The sequence below is a fragment of the Lissotriton helveticus genome, chromosome 1_1, assembly GCF_964261635.1.
Source record: "Lissotriton helveticus chromosome 1_1, aLisHel1.1, whole genome shotgun sequence".
Classification (NCBI taxonomy): Eukaryota; Metazoa; Chordata; class Amphibia; order Caudata; family Salamandridae; genus Lissotriton; species Lissotriton helveticus.
This window is the reverse complement of record NC_136057.1, coordinates 1944222745-1944244872: the sequence shown is the minus strand read 5'-3', so window position 1 is coordinate 1944244872 and position 22128 is coordinate 1944222745. Positions and strand designations below refer to the sequence as shown.

The following is a 22128-nucleotide window of genomic DNA, read 5'->3' as shown; positions in this document are numbered from 1 at the left end:
AAAAAAAATTGGTCAATATCTTGGCGTCGGCTGGTATTTGCTGCTAGTGGACTTTGATCCCTTTTTCAGAAGCTAAGTTCCTTGGAGAAGTACGGACAAAACAAAGTAGGACTAGTCTTCCTGAAGCTATACCGCTCTTCTGAGTAGCTGTTGTGTGTTTGGAATAGATAATGAGAATGGCTTTTCTTAAGCAAAGATGCCCTTCAGTGCACCCCATACTTGTTATCTTTTTGTTTGACATGAGTCACACTATGTGTTTTGTTGTGTTGTTATTCTGTATTCTTGGATAGGCATATGCATTTGATCATTGGGCAGGCTTGGGCCTTCTCTTGCCCCTCTGTCATTATTGCCTTGCATCCCACCAACCAGTGCTCCTACAGCTGTCCAGCTCATTGCCACTCAGCATACCTTTGAGTGACAAAAGTGTTCGTCATAGATGTGCAGAAGTCAAGGATACCTTGCTGTTTTGCAATATTTATTTATATATAAATATATCTATATTTCCTACCCTTCCATTGAGCTGAAATTGAGTGATTAGGTTCTGCTGTACCATTGTTTACGGTCTAAATCCTTTGCAGCAAAACCAGTGACCTTCCATAGGTGGCCAGTATTCTCTTAGGGAAGTATTGCTAGATTTCCATCCTCCCCTTCCAGTTCTGATTCCTGAAGAAATGCTTTCCAGAAACCGGCTTCATTTTGTTCTATACCAATTCCTCGATGCCAGAATAGTCACTTTAGGCTCTGTCCAACCCTGCAAGAAGAGTTATTTTGCAAGATTTTATTTGGTGCTCCCCACTGTAGAACCCATTTCTTCAGAAAATGTGTTCTGGCCTTATTCTCAACCTTATTTTCAAACCCCTTCTGTAACATCATTTTTGACAGGAGTAGTCCTCCTGTGGTCCACACTTAAGGTTACCAACCCTCTTTGATTTGTGTACCTTCTACTGTAGAGCTATGCACACTTGTTATATACATGGTGGTGCTTCATCTGTCTATCCCTCATACTCAAGGTAGTTTCTGATTTCCTCGACCAAGAAGATTCACAATTAATTGAAAATGCCCCTTCTGCCTTGGCACACAATCATATGCCCGTAGCTTAGTGAATGAACACTGCCTTCTCAATTGACAAGCAGTGCCAAAACCAAAAGGTCTCGCCTTTGCAAGACTCATTGGCTTTGCTAATGTGTTTAAGCCGTGTTGTGCACCAACTTAGCTTCTGTTCAGCATGACTAAGCGTTAGTGTTATAGAGGTCAGTGTCATGTTAAGGATTTTGGGGCCCTGGACAACAAATATTTTGGGGGCCCCTGTTTAGAGCAACTTCAATCCCTATGTTGCCAAATAATAGTGAATTATTTGTTGAAGGATGGCAAAAATTGACATTGGAAGTGGGGGCCCTGGAAAATGTCCCACTTTGCCCATGCAGAGGAGGGTCATGGAGTGGAGTGTTATAGTGTGAAGTATTGATGGTGTGGGAGTGCACTCCCAGTATAGACCACACATTTTCAATTGAAATTACCATTTCATTTCCATACACATACAGTTTTACTGATAAAAGTATAGCGCACACAAACAGTGTGCGGAAAAATCATCACCTAGTGTATTGATATGATCATAATAAAATATTTGCTTCCACAACACTTCAGAATTACACAAAGTGCTTCATTTGTGTTTTCCTAATTCTGATCTATTCTGAAATATCTATACAGTGCATTTACAAACATGTACATTTTGTTTTGTGCTAGAAAAAATCTTTCCTTTCACAGCAAGACTGTCAAATAAATCCTCTCACTTTGATGTCTGAGAAAGAAAAGTAAATCCTTAGCTCCTTCGGAAGACAGAGCCTAACATTTGACCGCTGTCTTTGAATGCAAATGTGACGAGATGCGAACAAAATTTAAGGGTTTCTTTACAAAAAGCAAGCACTTGTGGAGAAAAACAGTAAATAGGCTGAACGACACGGAAGGGACGGTCTCAAGATGGACAGTCTAAAACACATAAAGCCAACAAATATGAAGCTAGCAACTGACAGTTGCAAACTACAAAGCCATTGGTCAGCAATGGACGGAATGCATTCCCAGGGAAGCGTTCATAATGTCCCCAAGGCGTCTTTAGAAAAGCCCACCACTGCACTGTCTGGTAGGCTTTAAACTAAAATCACAACGCAATACAATGCTCATAATACATGATGACAAGACAGATATTCTGGGCTACCACAGTAACTTCAGACACATATTTGAGTGTGACCTGTAGTGCTGAAATCTCTACGAGAGCAATACCAATGGCAGAATTTGTGCTGCTGAAATGCCAATAATGGAACCTGAAATGTCAATGAGGCAGAGCTTTCGAAGTGTTTACAATAAGAGAAATGCTAGAAAAATATGTTAGTTGGCTCTAAGAAAAGTTAATCACAGACTGCATCTTTCTTTGGATCAAATGAAGTCCTCCCCTCATCTGCATAAAGGCACGCCATGTGTCTTCCAAAAAAAGTTAACAGATTTATTTCTGCACTGTGCTGATTTTTGAGTCTTGTTGACCCTGGAGTGCCGCAGATGTCCAAAGTGTCCTGTAAATGGATTTGAAGTTACAACATCCTCTGTTTTCAGGTCAGTCTTGTAACAGAATTCGACTGTGCAGCATTGTCTGTGATAAAGGACTGTGACAGGTATGACTTCTGAACTGTGCTGATTTGAATGTGACCAGGTCTCTGCCTTTGAATCTCTGTAAAGTATTCTTCAAATTGTAATTTGTCTTTTTCCTTGTGTCTCTGCAGTGAACTCTTCGAAGTCAACCACATCCGAACAATCTATCACATGTTCATTGCCCTGCTCATTCTGTTTATCCTGAGCACGGTTGTCGTGGACTTCATTGATGAAGGCAGGTAAGAGAGCTCAAATAATGATTCAAGCATAGACTAGGAATCGCAGGAAAGGCATCTTTACCTCTGGAAAACAGGATTCTGTAGATCACAATTTAATGCAACCTACCCTAAATTATATTTGGTTTGTGAGAAGAACTTTTCTTAATGAGTTTCTATTTAAGGCTTGTGCCCAACTTCTGGCTCTTGATAGATCCTGTTTGCACTGGCATCCCTTTGGTAGTATATTGTCGAATTGGCCCTTTTAGCCTGTGGTTTGGCAAGATTAGATATTCTCTGTTAGCATTTACCCTGAATAATTCATATTTCAATGTGTGGATAAACAATATATTCGAGGCATATGAGCTGCAGATTACACACTGTGCATAGATGGCCACCTAGTGTTGGGCCTGGATGTTTGCAGTTTGTTTTGTTGTAGAAAGTCTTTGGAAGTCACGGGATAGGTGACTCCTACTTTGGATGATACTGCGCATGGGCATCGGCTCCATCCCCAGATTGTTTCTTTCCGCCACCGGGCTCGGATGTGTTTCCAGCGTTCCGGGTTGGAACCGATTTCCTTCTGCGCGCAATTCTCACCAACTTACAGAAAATTATTTTTGAACGCTTTCCCAGTTAACGCTACTCTTCAACACCTAAGATTTCGATTCCAGTCATCGTCCGTGGCCTCCGGGCCTAACTAGGCCTCGACTCCAGCTCATGGAAAGGATCCCATTTAAAAAGTGTCCTCAATGTGGGTCGAAGTTTCCCCACACCGACCTTCATGAAGTGTGTAACCTTTGCCTCTTCCCGGAGCACGAGGCCAGAGACTGGTCCGCTTGTGCCTCTTTCCGCTCCAAAAAGATTATCCGGGACTGAAGAGCTAGGAGAACAATGGCTCGATCATCAGCTCAGATTCCGGATGTCATCTTTGACGAAGGCGTCGACGTCCCAGAACAACACGACGTCGACAGCAACTCCGAGGCAGAAGATTCAGAAGTCGAGGACATCACTCCAGCACAGCGGGTCGTAAGTAAGACAGTCTTCCCCGACCCTTCCTCGACACACCCAAAGAATACCCCGGTCACACCCTCGCCCTTGGGTGCACACCGATACACGCTTCTACTGCCCCACCTTCGGGCCTGGCTAAGAAGCTAACTAAGCCTTCAGGCGACTCGGGCTCAAGTCGGCCTTCCCACGGTGCCGGCACACCTACCGGCACTGAAAAAGACAACGTCATCGGCCATGCCGACATCCAAACCACCGGCGCCGAAGCATACCACTACTCCTTAGGCACCGAAACCCAGGTCAAAACCAAGCAAACCTGCTTCTGTAGTAGGGGAATCTCTGTTATAGTCATAATCTAGTGAATAGTCCCGCCCACGTGCGTGGACCCCGGAGCAATCAAAAATCTCTTACGGTGTCGAAAAATGCAGAACTGCACAGACACTTAAGAAAGAATTAAAGACAGATAATGCAGCCTATATCCCCAGGCTACACTGTACAGTACTTCAACTAGAAATTCCACCAAAAATCCACAAACAGCAAAGCCTCTCCAGATTTCCCTTGCTTTAACAGCAAAAACCCTCTGAAATGATAGAGAGGAAGACATGGACAGACAAGCCCCATAGGCTGCCATTATGTGGCTCAGAACAGGATACTGTGCCTTTAAGAGAACTTTCCAGAACTTCACAGTATCCCAGAATGCACTGCAGGTCCCTTTTACTTTCAGTTCTTTTTGAAGGCGAAACACGCCAGACCTGTAGCATTCCTTACATGAATATCTCTCTCCACCGGGGAGGAGGGCGGGCGCTTATGACTATAACCGAGATACCCCTACTACAGAACTGGCGTTACAGGACAGAAACTACCTATTCTGTAGTAGGGGATCTCTGTGTATAGTCATAATCTAGTGAATAGAATGGCAAGCCCATCCCCACACCAAAGCGGCGGTGGAGAAAAGAGAAATAATACCACTATTGTGCAAACAGATTTCGCAGCGAAGCCTGCCCCACTTGAGCGTCTGCCCTGGCATCAGTGTCCAAGCAGTAATGCTTAGCAAAGGTATGGACCGACTTCCAAGTGGCCGCCTTGCAGATTTCTGCAATCGGAACATTACGGAGCAAAGCAGTCGTGGCAGCTTTGCCCCTGGTGGAATGAGCCTTAGGTTTACCCCCTAAGGTCTTATTAGCTTTTTGGTAACACAACTGTATACAGGACACAATCCACCTAGAGATGGACTGCTTAGAGGTAGCAAGACCTGTCCTGACTGATCCATAATTGATAAACAATTGGTCTGACCTACGAATATCCTTGGTTTTATCCAGATAAAATTTCAACACCCTCCTAACATCCAGGGAATGCAGGGACCTTTCCGCTGGAGAGGAAGGATTCTGAAAAAACGTAGGTAAAGTTATGGTCTGGGTGACATGAAAATCAGATATAACCTTAGGAAGATATTTAGGGTGAGTACGCATAACAACCTTAGCAGCAGGAAATACAGTATAAGGTTCTTGGCAACACAATGCCTGAATCTCACTCACCCTGCGGGCCGATGTAATGGCCACGAGGAACGCAGCCTTCCAGGACAGGTGCTGCAACAAAGCCTTATGAATAGGTTCAAAAGGCTCCTTCATCAATCTGGACAGCACCACATTCAATTCCCATGAAGGCGAAGGAAGCCGGACAGGAGGGAACACTTTCTTCAAGCCTTCCAAAAAATCTTTGATCACAGGGATCTGAAAGAAGGAAGTCTGTGAAGGGCATTTCCTGTAGGCATTCAGCGCAGCAAGATGAACCTTAATGGAATGGACATTAAGGCCAGACTGAGCCAGATGTAGAAGATACGGAAGGATGACATCTTCCTTACATGTCATCGGGTCATAGTTCTTGGACTTGCACCAGATGCAAAACCTCTTCCACTTGTAAGCATAGGAAGTCCGAGTGGAAGGTCGCTTAGCCTCCTTCAGTATGTCCATGTAATCTTCAGGTAGATTCAAATGGCCATATTGTACTATCTCAGGAGCCATGCCGCCAAACTCAAAGACGAGAGTTTGGGGTGCAACCCCAACTACAGAACTGGAGTTACAGGACAGAAACTACTCCTGATTCAAAAAGATCACCGGAACCGAAAAAACCATCAGATCCAAAAAATATACCGAAAAAATCTTCTGAGCCGAAAAAGACTCCTGCTTCTCCAATTAAAGATATTGCCAAAAAACCAAAAGAAACCGCTTTGGTGCCGAAACCCCCTCCGCACCAAAAGATCGGCCTCCTGCAGAGGACGTATTTCAGGCCAGACCCTGCACAAAAGACTCTAGCTAAAGACCCAATCACTAGGCAGCTAACTTTAGCTTCAAGACACCAGCGCCAGCTCCTCATTCAAAGAAGGACATGGCTACCTCTCTCTTGACTTCCTTCCCCTTCTCCTCCACCTAAACCATCACCACCTGCTCCCCTACCACAACATTCCCCTACATCCTCTATCATACCAGACGATGACAATAGGGATGATAGCTCTGATGACATAGGTGCTAACATAGATGATCCATCTATTCCTCCAGGCTCACCTGACCCGTGGGACAATTATAACACCCTAGACGTCCCAAATGTCCCTCAAGATGACATATACCCCTCAAGGCCTTCCCCGCCAGAAGACACTATGGGTTTTAATCAGTTAATACACAGAGCTGCGCAATATCATGGGATAGATATGCATACAGACCCTGTAGATGAAGACTTTTTAATGGATACCTTTGATAATGCACAAAGGTCCTCATCCATTTTACCAATGCTTAAAGGAGTGATTAAGCATGCTCCTGAAGTCTTCAAAGACCCAGTCAGAACTCGGTTCATTAACCCTCGAATAGAGAAAAAATATAAAGCTGGCCCTTCAGACCCAGCATATATTAAAGGTCCAGTACCACTAGGTTCACTTGTAGTTTCCAATGCACGCAATACACTCTCTGTTAGCACAGCAGATATGGAGATGGGCTATACCACTAAAAATCTTCCTCTTAGCCCAACACATCCCAGGAGTACAAAACACCATGGCAGATAAGCTAAGTCGACAGACACAGCATATCCACGAGTGGGAACATCATCCACAAGTTCTTCAACCATTCTTTCAAATGGGAGTACAACCTCAGACAGACCTCTTCGCCACCCACGAAAACGCAAAATGCCCAAACTTCGCCGCTTGATATCCACACCCGCTGTCCAAAGGCAATGCGATATGGATAAACTGGTCCGGAAAATTTGCGTACGCTTTTCCTCCTCTGCCACTACTTCCGTTAGTGGTACGCAAGCTACAGCAACATTCCCTAACACTCATTCTAATTGCCCCTACTTGGGCCAGACAACCGTGGTACACCACGCTGCTGCAACTATCTGTGGTACCACACCAAAAACTAAGCCTATCTCCACGCCTCTTAACACAGAACCATGGAGAGATCCGACACCTGGACCCAGCTCAGCTCAACCTAGCGATCTGGCTCCTGAAGTCATAGAGTTTGGTTACCTCAACCTTCCTCCAGCATGCATGAACGTTATTAAAGAAGCCAGACGTCCCACTACTAGAGCATGTTATGCAGCTAAGTGGAAACGATTTGTAATAAATCCTTTAGATGTGTCTATTCAACACATTATAGGATACCTATTGCACCTTCAAAAGTGTAATTTAGCGTACACGTCTATCAGACTACACCTTGCTGCCATTGCAGCATATTTACAAAATATCTATCTCTGTTTAGAGTACCTGCTATAAAAGCTTTCATGGAAGGACTCAAAAGAATAAGCTCTCCCAGAACGCCACCTTCACCAGTGTGGAACTTAACCATTGTTCTTACATGGTTAATGGGACCTCCCTTTGAACCGTTACACAAATGTGAATTGCAATTCCTAACTTGGAAAGTAGCTTTCCTAGTAGCTATTACTTCTCTCAGAAGAGTCAGCGAACTACAAGCATTTACCTTTCAAGAACCCTTTTGCAAATGCATCATAACAAAGTGGTTCTACGCACTAATCCTAAATTCCTTCCAAAAGTAATTTCACCATTCCATCTAAATCAATCCATTGAGCTGCCCGTATATTTCGCGCAGCCACAAACAGTCCCAGAAAGAGCTCTACACACCTTAGACGTCAAAAGAGCATTACTGTACTACATCGAAAGGACACAAACTTTTCGTAATACTAAACAACTTTTTGTGTCTTTTTCACCACCACATAAAGGCAACCCCATTTCAGAATCGGGGATAGCTAGGTGGATTGTTAAATGCATACAAATATGTTACCAAAAAGCCAAACGTACGTTAACAATTCCTCCAAAAGCCCATTCTACAAGGAAAATAGGTGCTTCAATGGCATTCTTAGGGAACATTCCCCTAGATGATATATGCAAAGCAGCTACATAGTCTTCACCGCACACATTCACAAAACATTATTGTGTAGATGTGCAAACTAAACAACAAGCCTCTGTGGGCCAGGCTGTACTAAAAACTCTATTTCAAACAACTGCAACAGATACTGGTGGTCGCCGCTAGGTGTGGGTACTTCTATACAATCTATGCAGTGTGTAATCTGCAGCTCATATGCCTCGAACGGAAAATGCTACTTACCAGTATGCATCTGTTTTTGGCATGCAGAGCTGCAGAGTTACACACGCCCACCAGCCTCCCCGGCTACCTTTATCTGTTCCAGTATTATCTTAATTAGATACAAATCACATGGACATCACTACTTCTTGTACAGCTCCATCACGTCCCTAATGGCGAAAAACAATCTGGGGATGGAGTCGATGCCCATGCACAGTATCATCCAAAGGAGGAGTCACCTATCCTGTGACTTCCAAAGACTTTTCTACAACAAAACAAACTGCAAACATCCGGGCCCAACACTAGGTGGCCATCTATGCACAGTGTGTAACTCTGCAGCTCTACATGCCAAGAACAGATGCATACTGGTAAGTAACATTTTCCATATAGCTTTCGGCAGTGAAAGTATATCATTTAGCCATTGTAAAAGGGAAGAGGCTTTCAACTAGGCTTATGCAATTTTTATGAATAAAAAAAGTAATACAAATTAAATGAAAGAAAAGAAAGGCTCAGTTAAGTTTGGGTTTAACATCAGATTTGCTGGGTTTCATGCAAATGATCTATAATTGTTTTAAAATTAGAAACACAAATATTGCATGGTTAAGGGTCCACTTATGTGGGTTGTACAATCCGTGCTGCAGGCCCACTAATAGCATTTAATTTACAGGCCCGGGGACATGCAGTGCACTTTACTAGGGACCCATCAGTAAATTCAATATGCCAATTGGTAATGAACCAGTATTACCATGTTAAGGGGAGAGAGCACAAGCACTTTAGCACTGATTAGCAGTGGTAAAGTGCACAGAGAACCATAGCTATCAAAAACAAAAATAGAACAATGGAGGGAGGCAAGAAAAAAGTTGGGGGAAGACCACTTTAAGGCCATGAGGTCTATCATGTGTACCCCCAGCTGAAAGTATGGAGAGCTACCCAACCCCTTGGGAAGTCTTCACTAAAAAGGAAGAATCTGGAAGGACCATGCATATTGGCGTGGTCAGTCCCTGGGCGATACTCCACAGAAAAGTCATTTTCTTGTAAGGAGCTGGACAACCTCAACAGTTCGGATTTTCACCCGTCATCTGCATGAGCCATCTGGGGTCATTCTAAACCCATAACTGAGTCCCAAACAGGTCTGGTCTCAACTTCTTCAGTGCCCAGACCACAGGAAAAGCTTCTCTTTCAATGGCACTCCACCTCTGTTCCTGTGAAAGTAACCTACTACTAATTAAGGCTACCAGTTGGTCTAGTCCCTCCTCATTCATGGTCTAGTCCCTCCTCATTCATGGTCTAGTCCCTCCTCATTCAGCTGTGCTAAGACTACCTCTATACTATGCTCTGAAGCGTCCTTCTGCAAAATGAATGCCTTGGAGAAGTCAGGGGTCCTGAGCACTGGTGCTGTACACATGGATTCCTTTAGAGAGCCTTCTGACAAGAATCTGTCCGGACTACCAATCTGGGCTGCTCAATGGAAGGAAGCTCAGTTGAGGGAGAAACAATGGTGCTATAGCCCTTAACAAATCTGCAGTAATAGCCAGTGAGATCTAGGAAGGCTTTCATTTCTGTTTGAGTTTTAGGTGTTCCCAGGCCATTATGGTTTTAATCTTGGCCTGAAGGGTCTGCACCTTGCCTTTATCTACTAGGTGTCATGCTGGTATTCCTCATAGCTGGAACTATCGATATCGATGTTATCTAAGTAGGCACACAGAAAGCCTCCTTACTAGCTAGGACCCTTTTAACCAACTGTTGGACGGTAGCAGGGGCGTTCTTTAATCCTAAAGGCATCGGAATTGGAAATGGCCTTCTGGGGTTGAGAATGCAGACCTCTTCTTTGCCCCCTTAGTCAAGGTGATCTGCAAGTACTCTGATGTGAAATCAAAAGTGCTGAGGAATTTGCCAGCGGCTAGCCTGTCAATTAGCTGAACAGCTCTGGGGATGAGGTGTGTATTAGTCCTGGTGACTGAGTTGAGTTCTTTGTAGTCCATGCAGAACCAGAGTTCTGGTTTGGCACCCTGTGGGGCAGCCTTTGGTACCAACACCACAGGGCTGGACCAGGGACTGTTAGAACACTCAGTCACCCCTAAGGCCACTCAGTCACCCCTAAGGCCAACATCTTGAAGACTTCCTCCTTGATGCAGGCTCTTATCCTGTCTGACAACCTGTAAATTGTGTTCTTTACAGGGGTACGGTCTCCTGTGTCATGGATAAACAGATGTGAGTCCAGGGGTGAGCGAGAACAATGGCTCAGCAACTGGTAATAGTCACCTTGCTGTTCTGGGGTCAGTGTGATGGGAAGTTGACACCCTCCACTGCCCCATTGTGCTCCTGTGCAGAGAGAAGGTAGGGGAGTGGTGCACTCTCCTCTTCCACTCACTCATCTGTCACTCTCTGCTCACTTCAGACCTCTGAATGAGGCTTCAGTTGCTTCATATGGAGCACCCTTAGGGGTCCCTAGGGGTCTGGAGGTCCACCAAGTACTTGGCCTCCCCCTTTCGCTCCTTTATCTCATATGGGCAAGTCCAGCAGTCCTGGGAAGATCTGGGCTCTACTGGCTTCATGACCTTTTGGCCAGGCTGAAACTTCACCAGGGTGGCCTTCTTCCAGAAGTGGTGCATCTGTTTGCGGAGGGCTGACATGTAGCTTACCACATCCTGGTTTTCTTGACAGCTTTCTCCCACCCCTCCTTGACAAGGCTAAGAGGTCTCCTAACAGGGTGTCCATAGAGGAGTTCAAAGGGACTGAACACTACTCCTTTCTGTGGCACCTCCCTGTAGGCAAGAAGGCATGACAAGAGATGGCTCAGGTAGGCCCCTTATCATGACCTTAAAAGTCTTGTTGAATCTCTCAACTAAACCTTTGGTTTGGGGATGATGGGGTGTGGTGAACACCTAAGTTCCACCAAACTTACTGCCTGGACTTCATGTACACTGACTTGAAGTTAGTAGTTCTATCTGGCGCTACCTCTTGGGGAGCTCAACACGGGTAAAAATCCCCATCAGAGCTCTCGCCACCTTGGGTGCAGTTACTGTCCTAAAAGGGATTGCCTCTGGGTAGCGGGTAGCTTGGTCCACCAAGACCGGGACAAACCTGTTGCCTAGGGCTTTCTTGGGGGGGGGGGGGGGTCAAAAGGTCCAGTGACAACAATGCCCACCGTTTCAAAGGAGATGCCATTGACGGGTAATAGGATCAGGGGAGCTTTGTGCTTTAACTCTGGCTTTCTAGTGTCTGGCAGGTGGGACAGAACCTGCAGATTGCATCTGAGGCGGTCTTTGTTGGGGCCTATAAAAGTCTGAGACAAGCCTGGCAAAGGTCTTGTCTTGCTCCTAATGTCCTGCCACGGATATATTATGAACCAAATCCAGTAGAAAGGTCTTTTAACACTGGAGGACCATCAACACATGTACTGTCCCAGCACCAGAAACCTTAGGCTCCCTATGAAGGAGATCATTCACCCAGTTGATCAGGTCATCCCAGAGGCTACACCTTCTGCATGGGCTGAGGAATGTCGCCTCAAACCCTCAAGAGTGGGGCACTCTTTCTGTGCTTGGCAGAATTCCTCCCTGGTAGGCCCACCCTCAACTTGCCAGCCAGCAGGCTCCGGTAGGTCACCAGGGCAGCAGTGTTTTCCCCAGTTAGCTCAGAGAGCCTCCTCCTTAGGGACCTGTCAACCTCCACTGTGGGAACCTCCGGGGCTGGTATTCCATGCCCCCTGCCTATTTCAGTGGCAGTTGTCTGGGCCATTGTACCAGGCTCCAGACGCCCTTGACTTTCTTTCTTGGCAGCCATAGACCATGTGGTCATACAGAACCACTCAGGCAATTGCATCATTTCCAAGTGAGACCTGAGCTCTACCTCCTTCCAGGTAGTGTGCTCAAGGTCATTGCTTTGCAAACAATCAATGGGCATGGCAGTGCTCTGAGCAACTTTTAGAGAACATGAGACCCCCTTCCAATCAAAGCGAACCAGACCCACTGGTAGATGGCTGTCCCGAATATCAGCGACTACGGCTTGGTGGGATGTTTTTGTTAGGATCTGCTCTTCAGACACCAGCTGACACTTGACAGTTGTCATGCTGGCTCCTGTGTCTCGCAGAGCCTCCACCCGTTGCTCATTGATGGTGACCCACTGCCTATATTTTGAAGTATTGGAAGGCATGTGGGCTTTTGACACCATTTGTTTATCGTCCAGGGACATTAGGGTCACCACTGACTGTCCCCCAAAACTAACTGGGATTACCTCCTCCCCGAATGCTACACTTGCCAACCCTGTTGGCTGCCCACCGGTGGGGGGCAGCTGTACCTTGGGACATTAATAGTTGCCCTTGTTGTGCCCATATGTGTAGTACTCTGGGCTTTGGGGTACAAACCTCCCTGTCTTATCAAAGAACCCCTTCTTCTTGGGATCAGACTGAGTCTGGTTACCACTACTCCCTTGGGAATTATTTTGTGGGCCTTTTGGGAAATCCTTCTTTTTAAGTGGTCCCCCCCCCCCTTCTTCTATTGGGAACTCTGACCACCTTTTGTGGGTGTCCCTCCAGATACCTTTTTAGACACTGGTGCTAGCACAGAGATCTGCCTTCTCTGCAAAATTGATACTGAGCATATACTCTCTCATGATCATATGGTACAGCCCATTAAAATCATTAACTTTGTTGCTCTTCACTCAGCTACACAGTGATTTACTGGAGTATTCAACAAAATTTACCCGGTATTGATTGGTGAGCTTTTGGCTGTCCCTAAATCTTTAGTGATACATTTCCGGAGTCAGACCAAATTTGGTAATTAAAATGGTCCTCATGAGGGTGTACTTTGTTTGGTCCCCAACCTCTAGTATTAGAAGTGTGTCCCTCACAGGTGTTGGCATGTTTCCCCAGCCCCCCCCCCCCGTGCGCTCCTCTGGAACCTTCATTGCGAGCTCATAAGCCAAAAACCACTTACAAACCCTTTTGTCTCCATCAGGTACTGCATGTATGCTGCTACCATTAGTGCTGGAATCTGACTGCCTGGCCTTCTTCTATGATGAGGCTCTCTCTGCCTCAGCCTTTTTGGCCTCCCTTTCAATATTTTTCTCTTCAGGCTCCATCTTTAATTTGACCATCCGGAGCTTTAATTCTCTCTCCTCTTTCCTCTCCCTCGGCTTCCCTGGGAATAGGTCACAAGAGGAGACACTGCTTCCTGCTCTCACAGGGAGCTCAAATGCAGGGGTGTTCCGCTCAACTGCTGCAGGTGTTTCCTCAGAAGAGCCATTCTTGGCCTTCTCCCATTCCATCTCTCTCCTTGGAACGGGCTTCTGCCCCGGCCCTCAGCACCTTTTGAAATTCCACCTTCTTGGTGGAAGTCTTGGCAGGAACTCCCATCTCCTTACAAAGGTCTTTAAGCTGGGCCACTGTGTATGTTTCCATGGCCAGCTCACATATTATGGCTCCAGTTGTGGAACCCACAGGCAGAGCATGATGTAGAAGAAAAATTAAAATATGCAAAATAGGGAGAAATTGGAAAAATACGAAATGTGAATGGGTAGTGAACACCTAGTTACTGTATGGCACTGCATAAAGGAGGACAGTTCTATCCTCATTGCTGATCACCAATGTTAGAAATTGGGTTTATGGTTGGTAGAGGTATGCACCCTGTCCATGCAGGGACCACAATCCTAGTCCTGGTACGTTGCAACACATCCTGTGCTCTGGGTGCTTGGCACAGAGCCGTCTGGCTTAACTTAAGAGGCAATGTGTAAAGTATTTGTGCTACACTTCAAACAGTAACACAGTGAAAACGCCACTAAAAGACTCCACATCAAAAATAGATCTTAATTCTATAAAGAAAACAAGACCAAAACGGCAAAAATCCAATAAGTAGAAATCGAGCTATGAATTTGTAAGCAAAAAAGAAACCATGCTTAAGGGGATATCTAGTCATGCCCGACTGTGACAAAGTTAAGTGTCCAGTCCAACGAGATCCTATACCCACAACAGCAGCGATGCATTGATTCTGCTCTCGCAGCAGAGGATGCATCAGTTCCTCTGGAGCAAACAACTAGGCCCACTTCCAAGGTTTTAGGACTGGGGTGGCACCACTTGGCAAGGCAGACTAACAGGTAGTTGAGTCCAAGTGTTGAATCAGGTGGGTTGGAAGTCTTTTGTGTCCCTGAGACTTGAATCAACTTGGATTCACTCTGGGTTCAAGTGTTGCAGGTCCAGTCCTTCTCACCCATGCAAGAGAGAGCAGCAGGCAACACGGTAAGACAGCAAGGTAGGAGTCCAGTAAACCGCAGTCCAGCAGAGTAGGAGTCCTTTAGCAGCACAACAGGTCTTCGTCCTGGCATAGTGGTCACAGGCCCAGAAGTGTACTAATGTCATGGTGTCAGAGGTCTAGTACTTATACCCAGTTGTGCCTTTGAAGGATGGAGACTTCAAAGAAAGCTTTGAAGTGCAGATAGGCCCTTCCTTCCTGCGCTGGCTCCAGGCACACTACAGGGGGGTTGCAGCCCTTTGTGTGTGGACAGGACACCGCCTATTCAGGTGTAAAAGTGAGGTAGTGCCCAGCTTCTCCCTCCCATCTCCCAGAATGGCCCATCAAGACACACCTAAGGTCACATTGTGTGTGGCTGTCGAGAGGGAATACACACAGCCCAGCTGTCGCCCAACCCAGACTTAACAGAGACCGGCATCAGGCACTAAATGGCTAATGTAATTAAATGCCAATGTTTTAAAAGTGATACTAAAGGGGATGACGGACGGAGCGTTTGAGCGAATCAAACACTCACCCCCAGTCAACTGATCTGGGTTTAATCCATCACCATTCTTTAGCTTACTCCACTACCCCAGTTCAGACATGACCATATCCAAATCCGTCTGACCCTGTACCTCTTGGGAACAGTCCAGCCCGATCTGCAAAGCCGTGTCTTCCCTGGAGCGGAAACAAGCATCTTGGGACCGGTTTTGGATTCATAAACCTCATCAGCCAGGCTATCTTGAATCCAGTGGTAGAGTGAGCAAGGGACCCAAGTCTGGGCATACCCTGCCAACTTAGGGCAAACAAAGCGATACCAAAGGGGAAGATAGACTGAGCGTTTGAGCGAATCAAACACTCGCCCCCAGTCAACTGATGTGGATTTAATCCATCACCATTCTTTAGCTCACTCCACGACCCCAGTTCAGACATGGCCATATGCAAATCAGTCTGACCCTGTGCCTCATGGGAACAGTCCAGCCCGACCTGCCAAGCCATGAGGGTTATGAACCCGAAACTGGTCCCAGGATGCTTGTTTCTGCTCCAGGGAAGACATGGCTTGGCACTGGGTGTGCAAGTAAAGTACACCCTGTGGATCTCGCTTTTGATGAATTACATTTTACTGTAATCTCTAAAAACAATAATGCAATCAAATGTTAAATGTATGCGTTGCATGGCGGTCTTAAATTTAAATTATAGTTATAACTACATACTTGTTTAAAATGCTGATATATAATCATCCGTCTACTGATTTATGCAGTACCTAATAGTCTCTCGGATGCTGTTCTGCCTTTTATCTCGCTATCATTTGTCCTTTTAAAGTGGGAAACCTAAACGTTTCAGGACCTTCAGCTGCTCTAGCTTTCCTTTTTTATTTGAAAGAGTCGGTTTTAAAAATAGGCTGCAGTTCCTGAAATTTGTATCTAGCTCAGCAGTTCTTAAAGGGGAAATTGAGCTTGCATGTGTGCAGAACAGGCAGGCGCTTGTTGACCTAGAAATAGATAATTATAAGCAACTTTGCTTTTGCACAAACCTTCATTCCGAACAGTCCTGTTTTCTTATTCGAGAAATTTCATAATATGCTAAGCACGTTGGAGCCACCTACGTTTCTCATAGGATAATGCTTTACTGAAGCTAGTCAGTTCTGACATTGATTCACAGTGGGCCTTGTTTGCTAGATTGAAGCATTAGTAGTGTTCTTCTGTTGTGTTTTTGTGCATGTTCACCGATTTGAATGTTATGTACACTGGGCAAGTGGGTACATTTGAAGACTATATGATACTCAATTGGCCAAAACCATTCCATGGAACAAGTTACAATTTCGCCTCATGAAAAATGAATTCACATCTAATAAAGAAATCTATTCAATGTTTGTAGTACACCTCATTCGTTAAATAGGGGTGCGGTAATATGCAGCTAGACAGAGGAAAGAACAACACTGCACTAGTTAGTAGAGAGCTATAAGGAGGATAAAGAAATCATTTCACTGCTGTCTTCGTTGTTCGCTTCTGCCTAGTATCTGTAAGTCTTCGCTACCCCCTCCCCTCTCTTGCTCCCCCCCCCAAAATTCATTCATACTTCTTTCAGTTATGCATCCCTCTGGTCTATTCTGTATTCCCTCTTTTATCTCCCTCACTTGTATGCTAACTTCTCTTCAGCTCTGGACAATTCTTTCTTCTTTAACTCCTCTCCTCTTCTTGTCTATTTTCTTCTCTGTCTGCAAACGTATTTGCCCATTTAGTTAATTTGTTAATCCATCTAACTCATCTCCCCTGTTGATATGTTCTCTCTTTCCTATTACTCATTTCACTCCTGGTCTGTTTTTTATTCCCTACGCCTCTTTTCTCCTTCTATTCTATTCACTCTTCCATATGATTCTTATCTCACTCTGGTCTACCCTTTTTGTACCTCACTCTGGTCTTTCCTTTCTTACCTCCAACACCCTGCTCCAAACCACTGTATCCCATCTTCCATTTCCTCTCCCCCTGAGGTCTATTTTTTCTTCCCCACTGCAACTCCTTCTATCTTTTATTTGCTCTCTCTAGTACCTAATTTCCTGCTCTGGCCTATCCTCACTTCCATCCGACAGCACACCCGAGCTTTGGGTTATTTTGTTTACTTTCTAGTATCTGCTCATCCCCTTTTCTCTATTCACTTCCCTGTAGCAACTTAACTCCATAGCCCCCTGTTCCTGTTCTTTTTAGGTTGGTGTTGGAGTTTGATCTCGTGGTCTATGCCTTTGGACAATTTCCTCTGGTGATCTCAGTCTGGCTTTGTATGTTCCTGTCCACACTCATTGTTCCGTATGGGTTGTTCCTGCTCTGGGCCAGAGGCTACAGGAGCTCCTCCCACCGAACACTTCGCTCTCTCTTCTACGGGTCGCTCTTCATGGTCTTCCAGTTGCTGGGTTTGGTCTGTGGCCCAGCGTATGTGGTGCTTCAGAACAATCTTCCACCAGCATCACGCTTCATTGTTATTCTCGAGCAGGTGAGTCATGACTGAGGTTCATCACATCTATATATTGATTTGTTGGTAGTGCCTCTTCTGTTGTACGTGCAGCATTCCAAGCTTGCATAAACTGAAATTAACATGCTAGACATTTTACCCACTCTTTGTTATGAATCCAAGAGTCTAAAGTAAGGCAAAAGTTTTTTGTTTTTTAACTTTGAGAATTTCTGGAGTTAGATGATTCTGAATAGCCAATCAAAGCCCTTGAATTGATGGAACAGTCCTCGATATCCAAGCAGGAGAGAATTTCTCCTAAATTTTATCGACTGCGGTCTTATTTATGTTTAAGTCACTGATGTACAACAGCCCATACCATGAAACGTCTTTAAGGACATCACCTGATGTGTTGCATTTCCAAATAACAAGGCAAGTTTTCTACTTAAATTGCAAGCTTTTCTGAACGGAGTGGTACATCCTTTTTTGCTTTTAGCCTTTTCTCCGGGGAGCAATAACCACAGGTGCCCATAGTTCTACTGTTTAACTTTGATATTGCTAACATGACATCAGAGTAACCTGTACAACGATATTCATTGTGATCTTCCTTGCTTTTCTATGGCCCTCTGGAATTGGGGAGTATAACCAATCATTGGTGAGAAGCCTGTAGCCTCAGTATGGAATATTTTGTTTGATTGTAAACATTCCAATATAGAGGCAGACTTGCATTGTTAATTCTACCATACATTCATGGAAAATGACGCCACTCTATGGAAGGTGATGGTGTGTGCCTCAATTGGAAAAATGCATGCCCGCCTCCACAATAAGAATTCAGTAATGCTGGGTTGAATATGCTACTATATCTTTTGATTGCACGAGCATGTGTGATGAATTGTTCAGTGTGCCACTGAGCTTAACAGGTTTTAACTTGGTGCATGTTCTAGAAGTACATGCTGTATTTATCTCAGTGTATTCCTCCCTGAATGCAGCTTAACATGGGTGCTCTCAATTTCAAGCTATCTTGCTGCTTTGTATTTCTCAATAAAATGTCTGTCAAGAATTGAAGGGTTGCCAGTGCAGGGTTTGTGATAAGAAACAATATTGTGAACAACTTTGTTAAAGGGGCTGACAAGCTGGCCTCTTGCATACTTATCGACGCAGTTATGTAAATATTGGATGTTCTTTCCCATGAACACTAGGGCGTATGCAGTAGAGATGGCAAATAACTGAGAGCATAGACAAGTGCCAAGAATTTAGACCTTCAAGAATAGAAAAAACTTCTATTAATGCACTAATGATAAACACTACCTTCTTTTTGTACAAATGAATCCAAGCACAGTTACTTCCACAAACGTTCATCTCATTTTATGCAAAGCTTATCTATGCATGTCTTGTTTCCGTAATGGTACAATGTGATAAAATGGTGTTCTAAAAGCTATTTCTGGTTGACAATGCAAGCTTAACAGGTATTCCTCACTCACAAATAAGGTCCTGCACGCGCAGACAAATTAAAACAAAAAAATAATGCAAGACATGCCTTTTAATCTTCACACTGTCCTGATTCTTAAAATCTTTGCCATGTTGGATATTACATTTTAGAATGATTTTTTTTTTCGTGCTTCCTTTGCCTATCCTTTAAAGTAAAATGACGTAGAACACGTTGAATGCTTTAAACCTTATACATCAAATTAAATTTTTCGAAGCGGAAAATGTCTGATGTTCGTCTTGCCTTAAATGTTTGTTGTGCTGATCATCTAGTAGCAGCTAAAGGCAATGTATATGGGGCAGTTTGTGAGTATTGATTAATAATTCTAGTGAGCTTAAAGACTATGACACATTTGTGAGACCGTTAGGTGTCCTAGAGCATAAACGGATTCCACTGCTGGATCTATAACATATGGCTTAGTATTAATGGTAATAATGCAGAGGTGCTGCTCCTTGGCTGTGTTGAACTTGCCATTTTTCTTGCCTGTATCCTGTAAATCCTGGTGAACATACCTAGATCTTTGGAGTATTGTGGAAATCTGCGTGTGATTCTTGCCCCAAACCTTTGGTTTGAAACATAGTCTTAACATAAACCTATCTTGAAGGAACAAGTTGCCATTGATGAGCTTTAGGTCACACCTTCAGAACTCACTTTAGCATTTTCTTTGGTTTAACGTATTAAACGTTGTGGAAATATCTAAAAGAATAAGCAAGGCAAAATCATTAGTGGATGAGACAAAAGATCATCCAGCGCTGCCAATCCAGCTTTTATTGTGCCATGGCAGGCCCTAAAGACTGACATCTGGTGTTCAAGGATGCAGTTTGAATTGAGGAACATCTGGAGTTGATGCGGGGGAATGATTTTCATTTTCCTAGCTGAAAAGAAGAGGCTGGCTAGTAGTCCTTTATTAGTAGCAAGCTTGAGTTCAGTAAAAGTTGGGTTTATGTTTATCCATGGCAAAACCAAAGGGGATGATGGACGGAGTGTTGAACATTGCAAGCACTCACCCCCAGTCAACTGATCTGGGTTTAATCCATCATCATTCTTTAGCTCACTCCGCCACCCCATGCAAATCAGTCTGACCGTGTGCCTCATTGGAACATTCAAGCCCGAAATGCCAAGCCATGTCTACCCTGGACCGGAAACAAGCATTCTGGGACCGGTTTCTGGCTAATTAGCCGTCATCAGCCAGTCTAGCTTGAATCCAGTGGCAAAGTGAGCAAGGACCCCACGTTTGGGCATACCCTGCCAACTTAGGGCAAACAAAGCAAAACCAAAGGGGATGATGGACGGAGTGTTGAACATTACAAGCACTCACCCCCAGTCAACTGATCTGGGTTTAATCCATCATCATTCTTTAGCTCACTCCGCCACCCCAGTACAGACATGGCCATATGCAAATCAGTCTGATCCTGTGCCTCATGGGTACAGTCCAGCCCGAACTTCCAAGCCATGTCTTCCCTGGACCGGAAACCAGTATCCTGGGACCGGTTCTGGGACCGGTTTATGGCTAATCAGCTGTCATCAGCCAGGCTTGCCTGTTTATCCATGCCACCTTCTTGGTATTTGGGAAGCAGCTCTTCTGGAAGCTCTGGTTGTCCTGCAATTCAGTGGCTGGGTTCAAGGATCTTTGGAAAATTTGGATTTCATGATGTGAGCAGTAAAGTCATTCTTTGGACTGCTTTAAGAGATTGCCAAATTCATATGTTAAAAGGATTAGCACCCTTTATACCCTTTATACTTTCTTCTGATTTGGAATGATATTACCACATCTTGGTAATGTGCTAATATTATAACACATTGCATCTCAGGAAAAACACTGACCTGCAAACAGCTAATTGTGCACAAATAAATGTTGTAACCCATTCAGATTTTGTTTCTGCAAATTATTCAGTGTATGGTAAGTTTGCGGTAATACTACCTATACAGGCTATGGTAATGTAATAGTCAATGAGCTGTATTTCTGTAAATTTACGGCGAGTCGCTAAATGAGATTCTTAGTGTTTTACAAACTGGCTCTAAATATTAAAAGTCCTCTGGTTATTTATCATTATTTACGGAATCTGGTGCTGTTTGCCCAAGTGTAGCTATACTGGCTAATATCAGCAAGACTACCCCAAAATCTTATGAACTGGCTGTAACATGGAGAGATTTACTGTCCTGTAATTACGAACAGTGAGTGCCTTTGGTTTGGATGATGTGGCCGCAATGTGCTGCTCTTTTTCCTGCTTGTGAACTGGCAAGATTAGCCTCTCTTCTGGGATCTGAATTTGTTATTCTTTTTCTTAGGTGCGCCTTGTCATGAAGGCTCATTCCTTTGTCAGAGAAAATGCTCCTCGTGTCCTGTCTTCCACAAAGGAGAAAACAAGTGAGTTATTAAAACTCTGTCCATTTATTAGCACAATCCATTCACATTACTCTAAGGCAAAATTTGCAATGAACCTATGGAGCCCATATATTTGCACTGTGCACCATGCCAAGCTCATTTCCCTAGCTTTAAATCCGCACAGGATGCCAAACACATCAGCTACATTGTACCACGGTGCACCATGACAAACCTCTCCTCCTGTCTGTACCAAAGCACACTATGATGAGCACATCATCCCTAACAAACCACATCAGACCCCGCCAGCTACAAAGCACGCCACATTGATCCCAACAAAACACCTTGCTAAGCACCCTGATCTCCCCACAACACGTCTAGCATATAAATTTAACCTTACCTCAGCGATCCTGGATGAACTCATTTGCCTGACCACATTCCTGTACTGCACACTTGGATAAGGACATCACCTTCAGCATACAGTTGTACTCCATACCATTCGAAGGCATGTCTCTGAAAATTCTACTATGGTATCTATGTGAGCACATGTGTTCGACCCTACAGCACAGTGCCCCCTATGCCCCTGATACTTCTCTGCATACCAAACACTTTGCTACATCATATTTTAGTTTTGTTGTATCCTCTATCCGTTTTCACTTTTTACACAGCTTACAACACCAGTGGCTGCTGCATTTTGTCTGTACGTCCT

General features: G+C 44.5%; 1 protein-coding gene across 1 annotated transcript in view; it reads left to right on the top strand.

Moving 5' to 3' along the window:
* The window catches only part of SOAT1 (sterol O-acyltransferase 1), a 190181-nt gene that overhangs the window by 133862 nt on the left and 34191 nt on the right, over positions 1-22128 (top strand). Inside the window, exons 6-8 of the mRNA XM_078643762.1 lie at positions 2772-2879; positions 17373-17655; positions 21386-21464. Of these exons, the coding sequence (XP_078499888.1) occupies positions 2772-2879; positions 17373-17655; positions 21386-21464 (470 nt within the window). The remainder of the gene's footprint in view (positions 1-2771; positions 2880-17372; positions 17656-21385; positions 21465-22128) is intronic.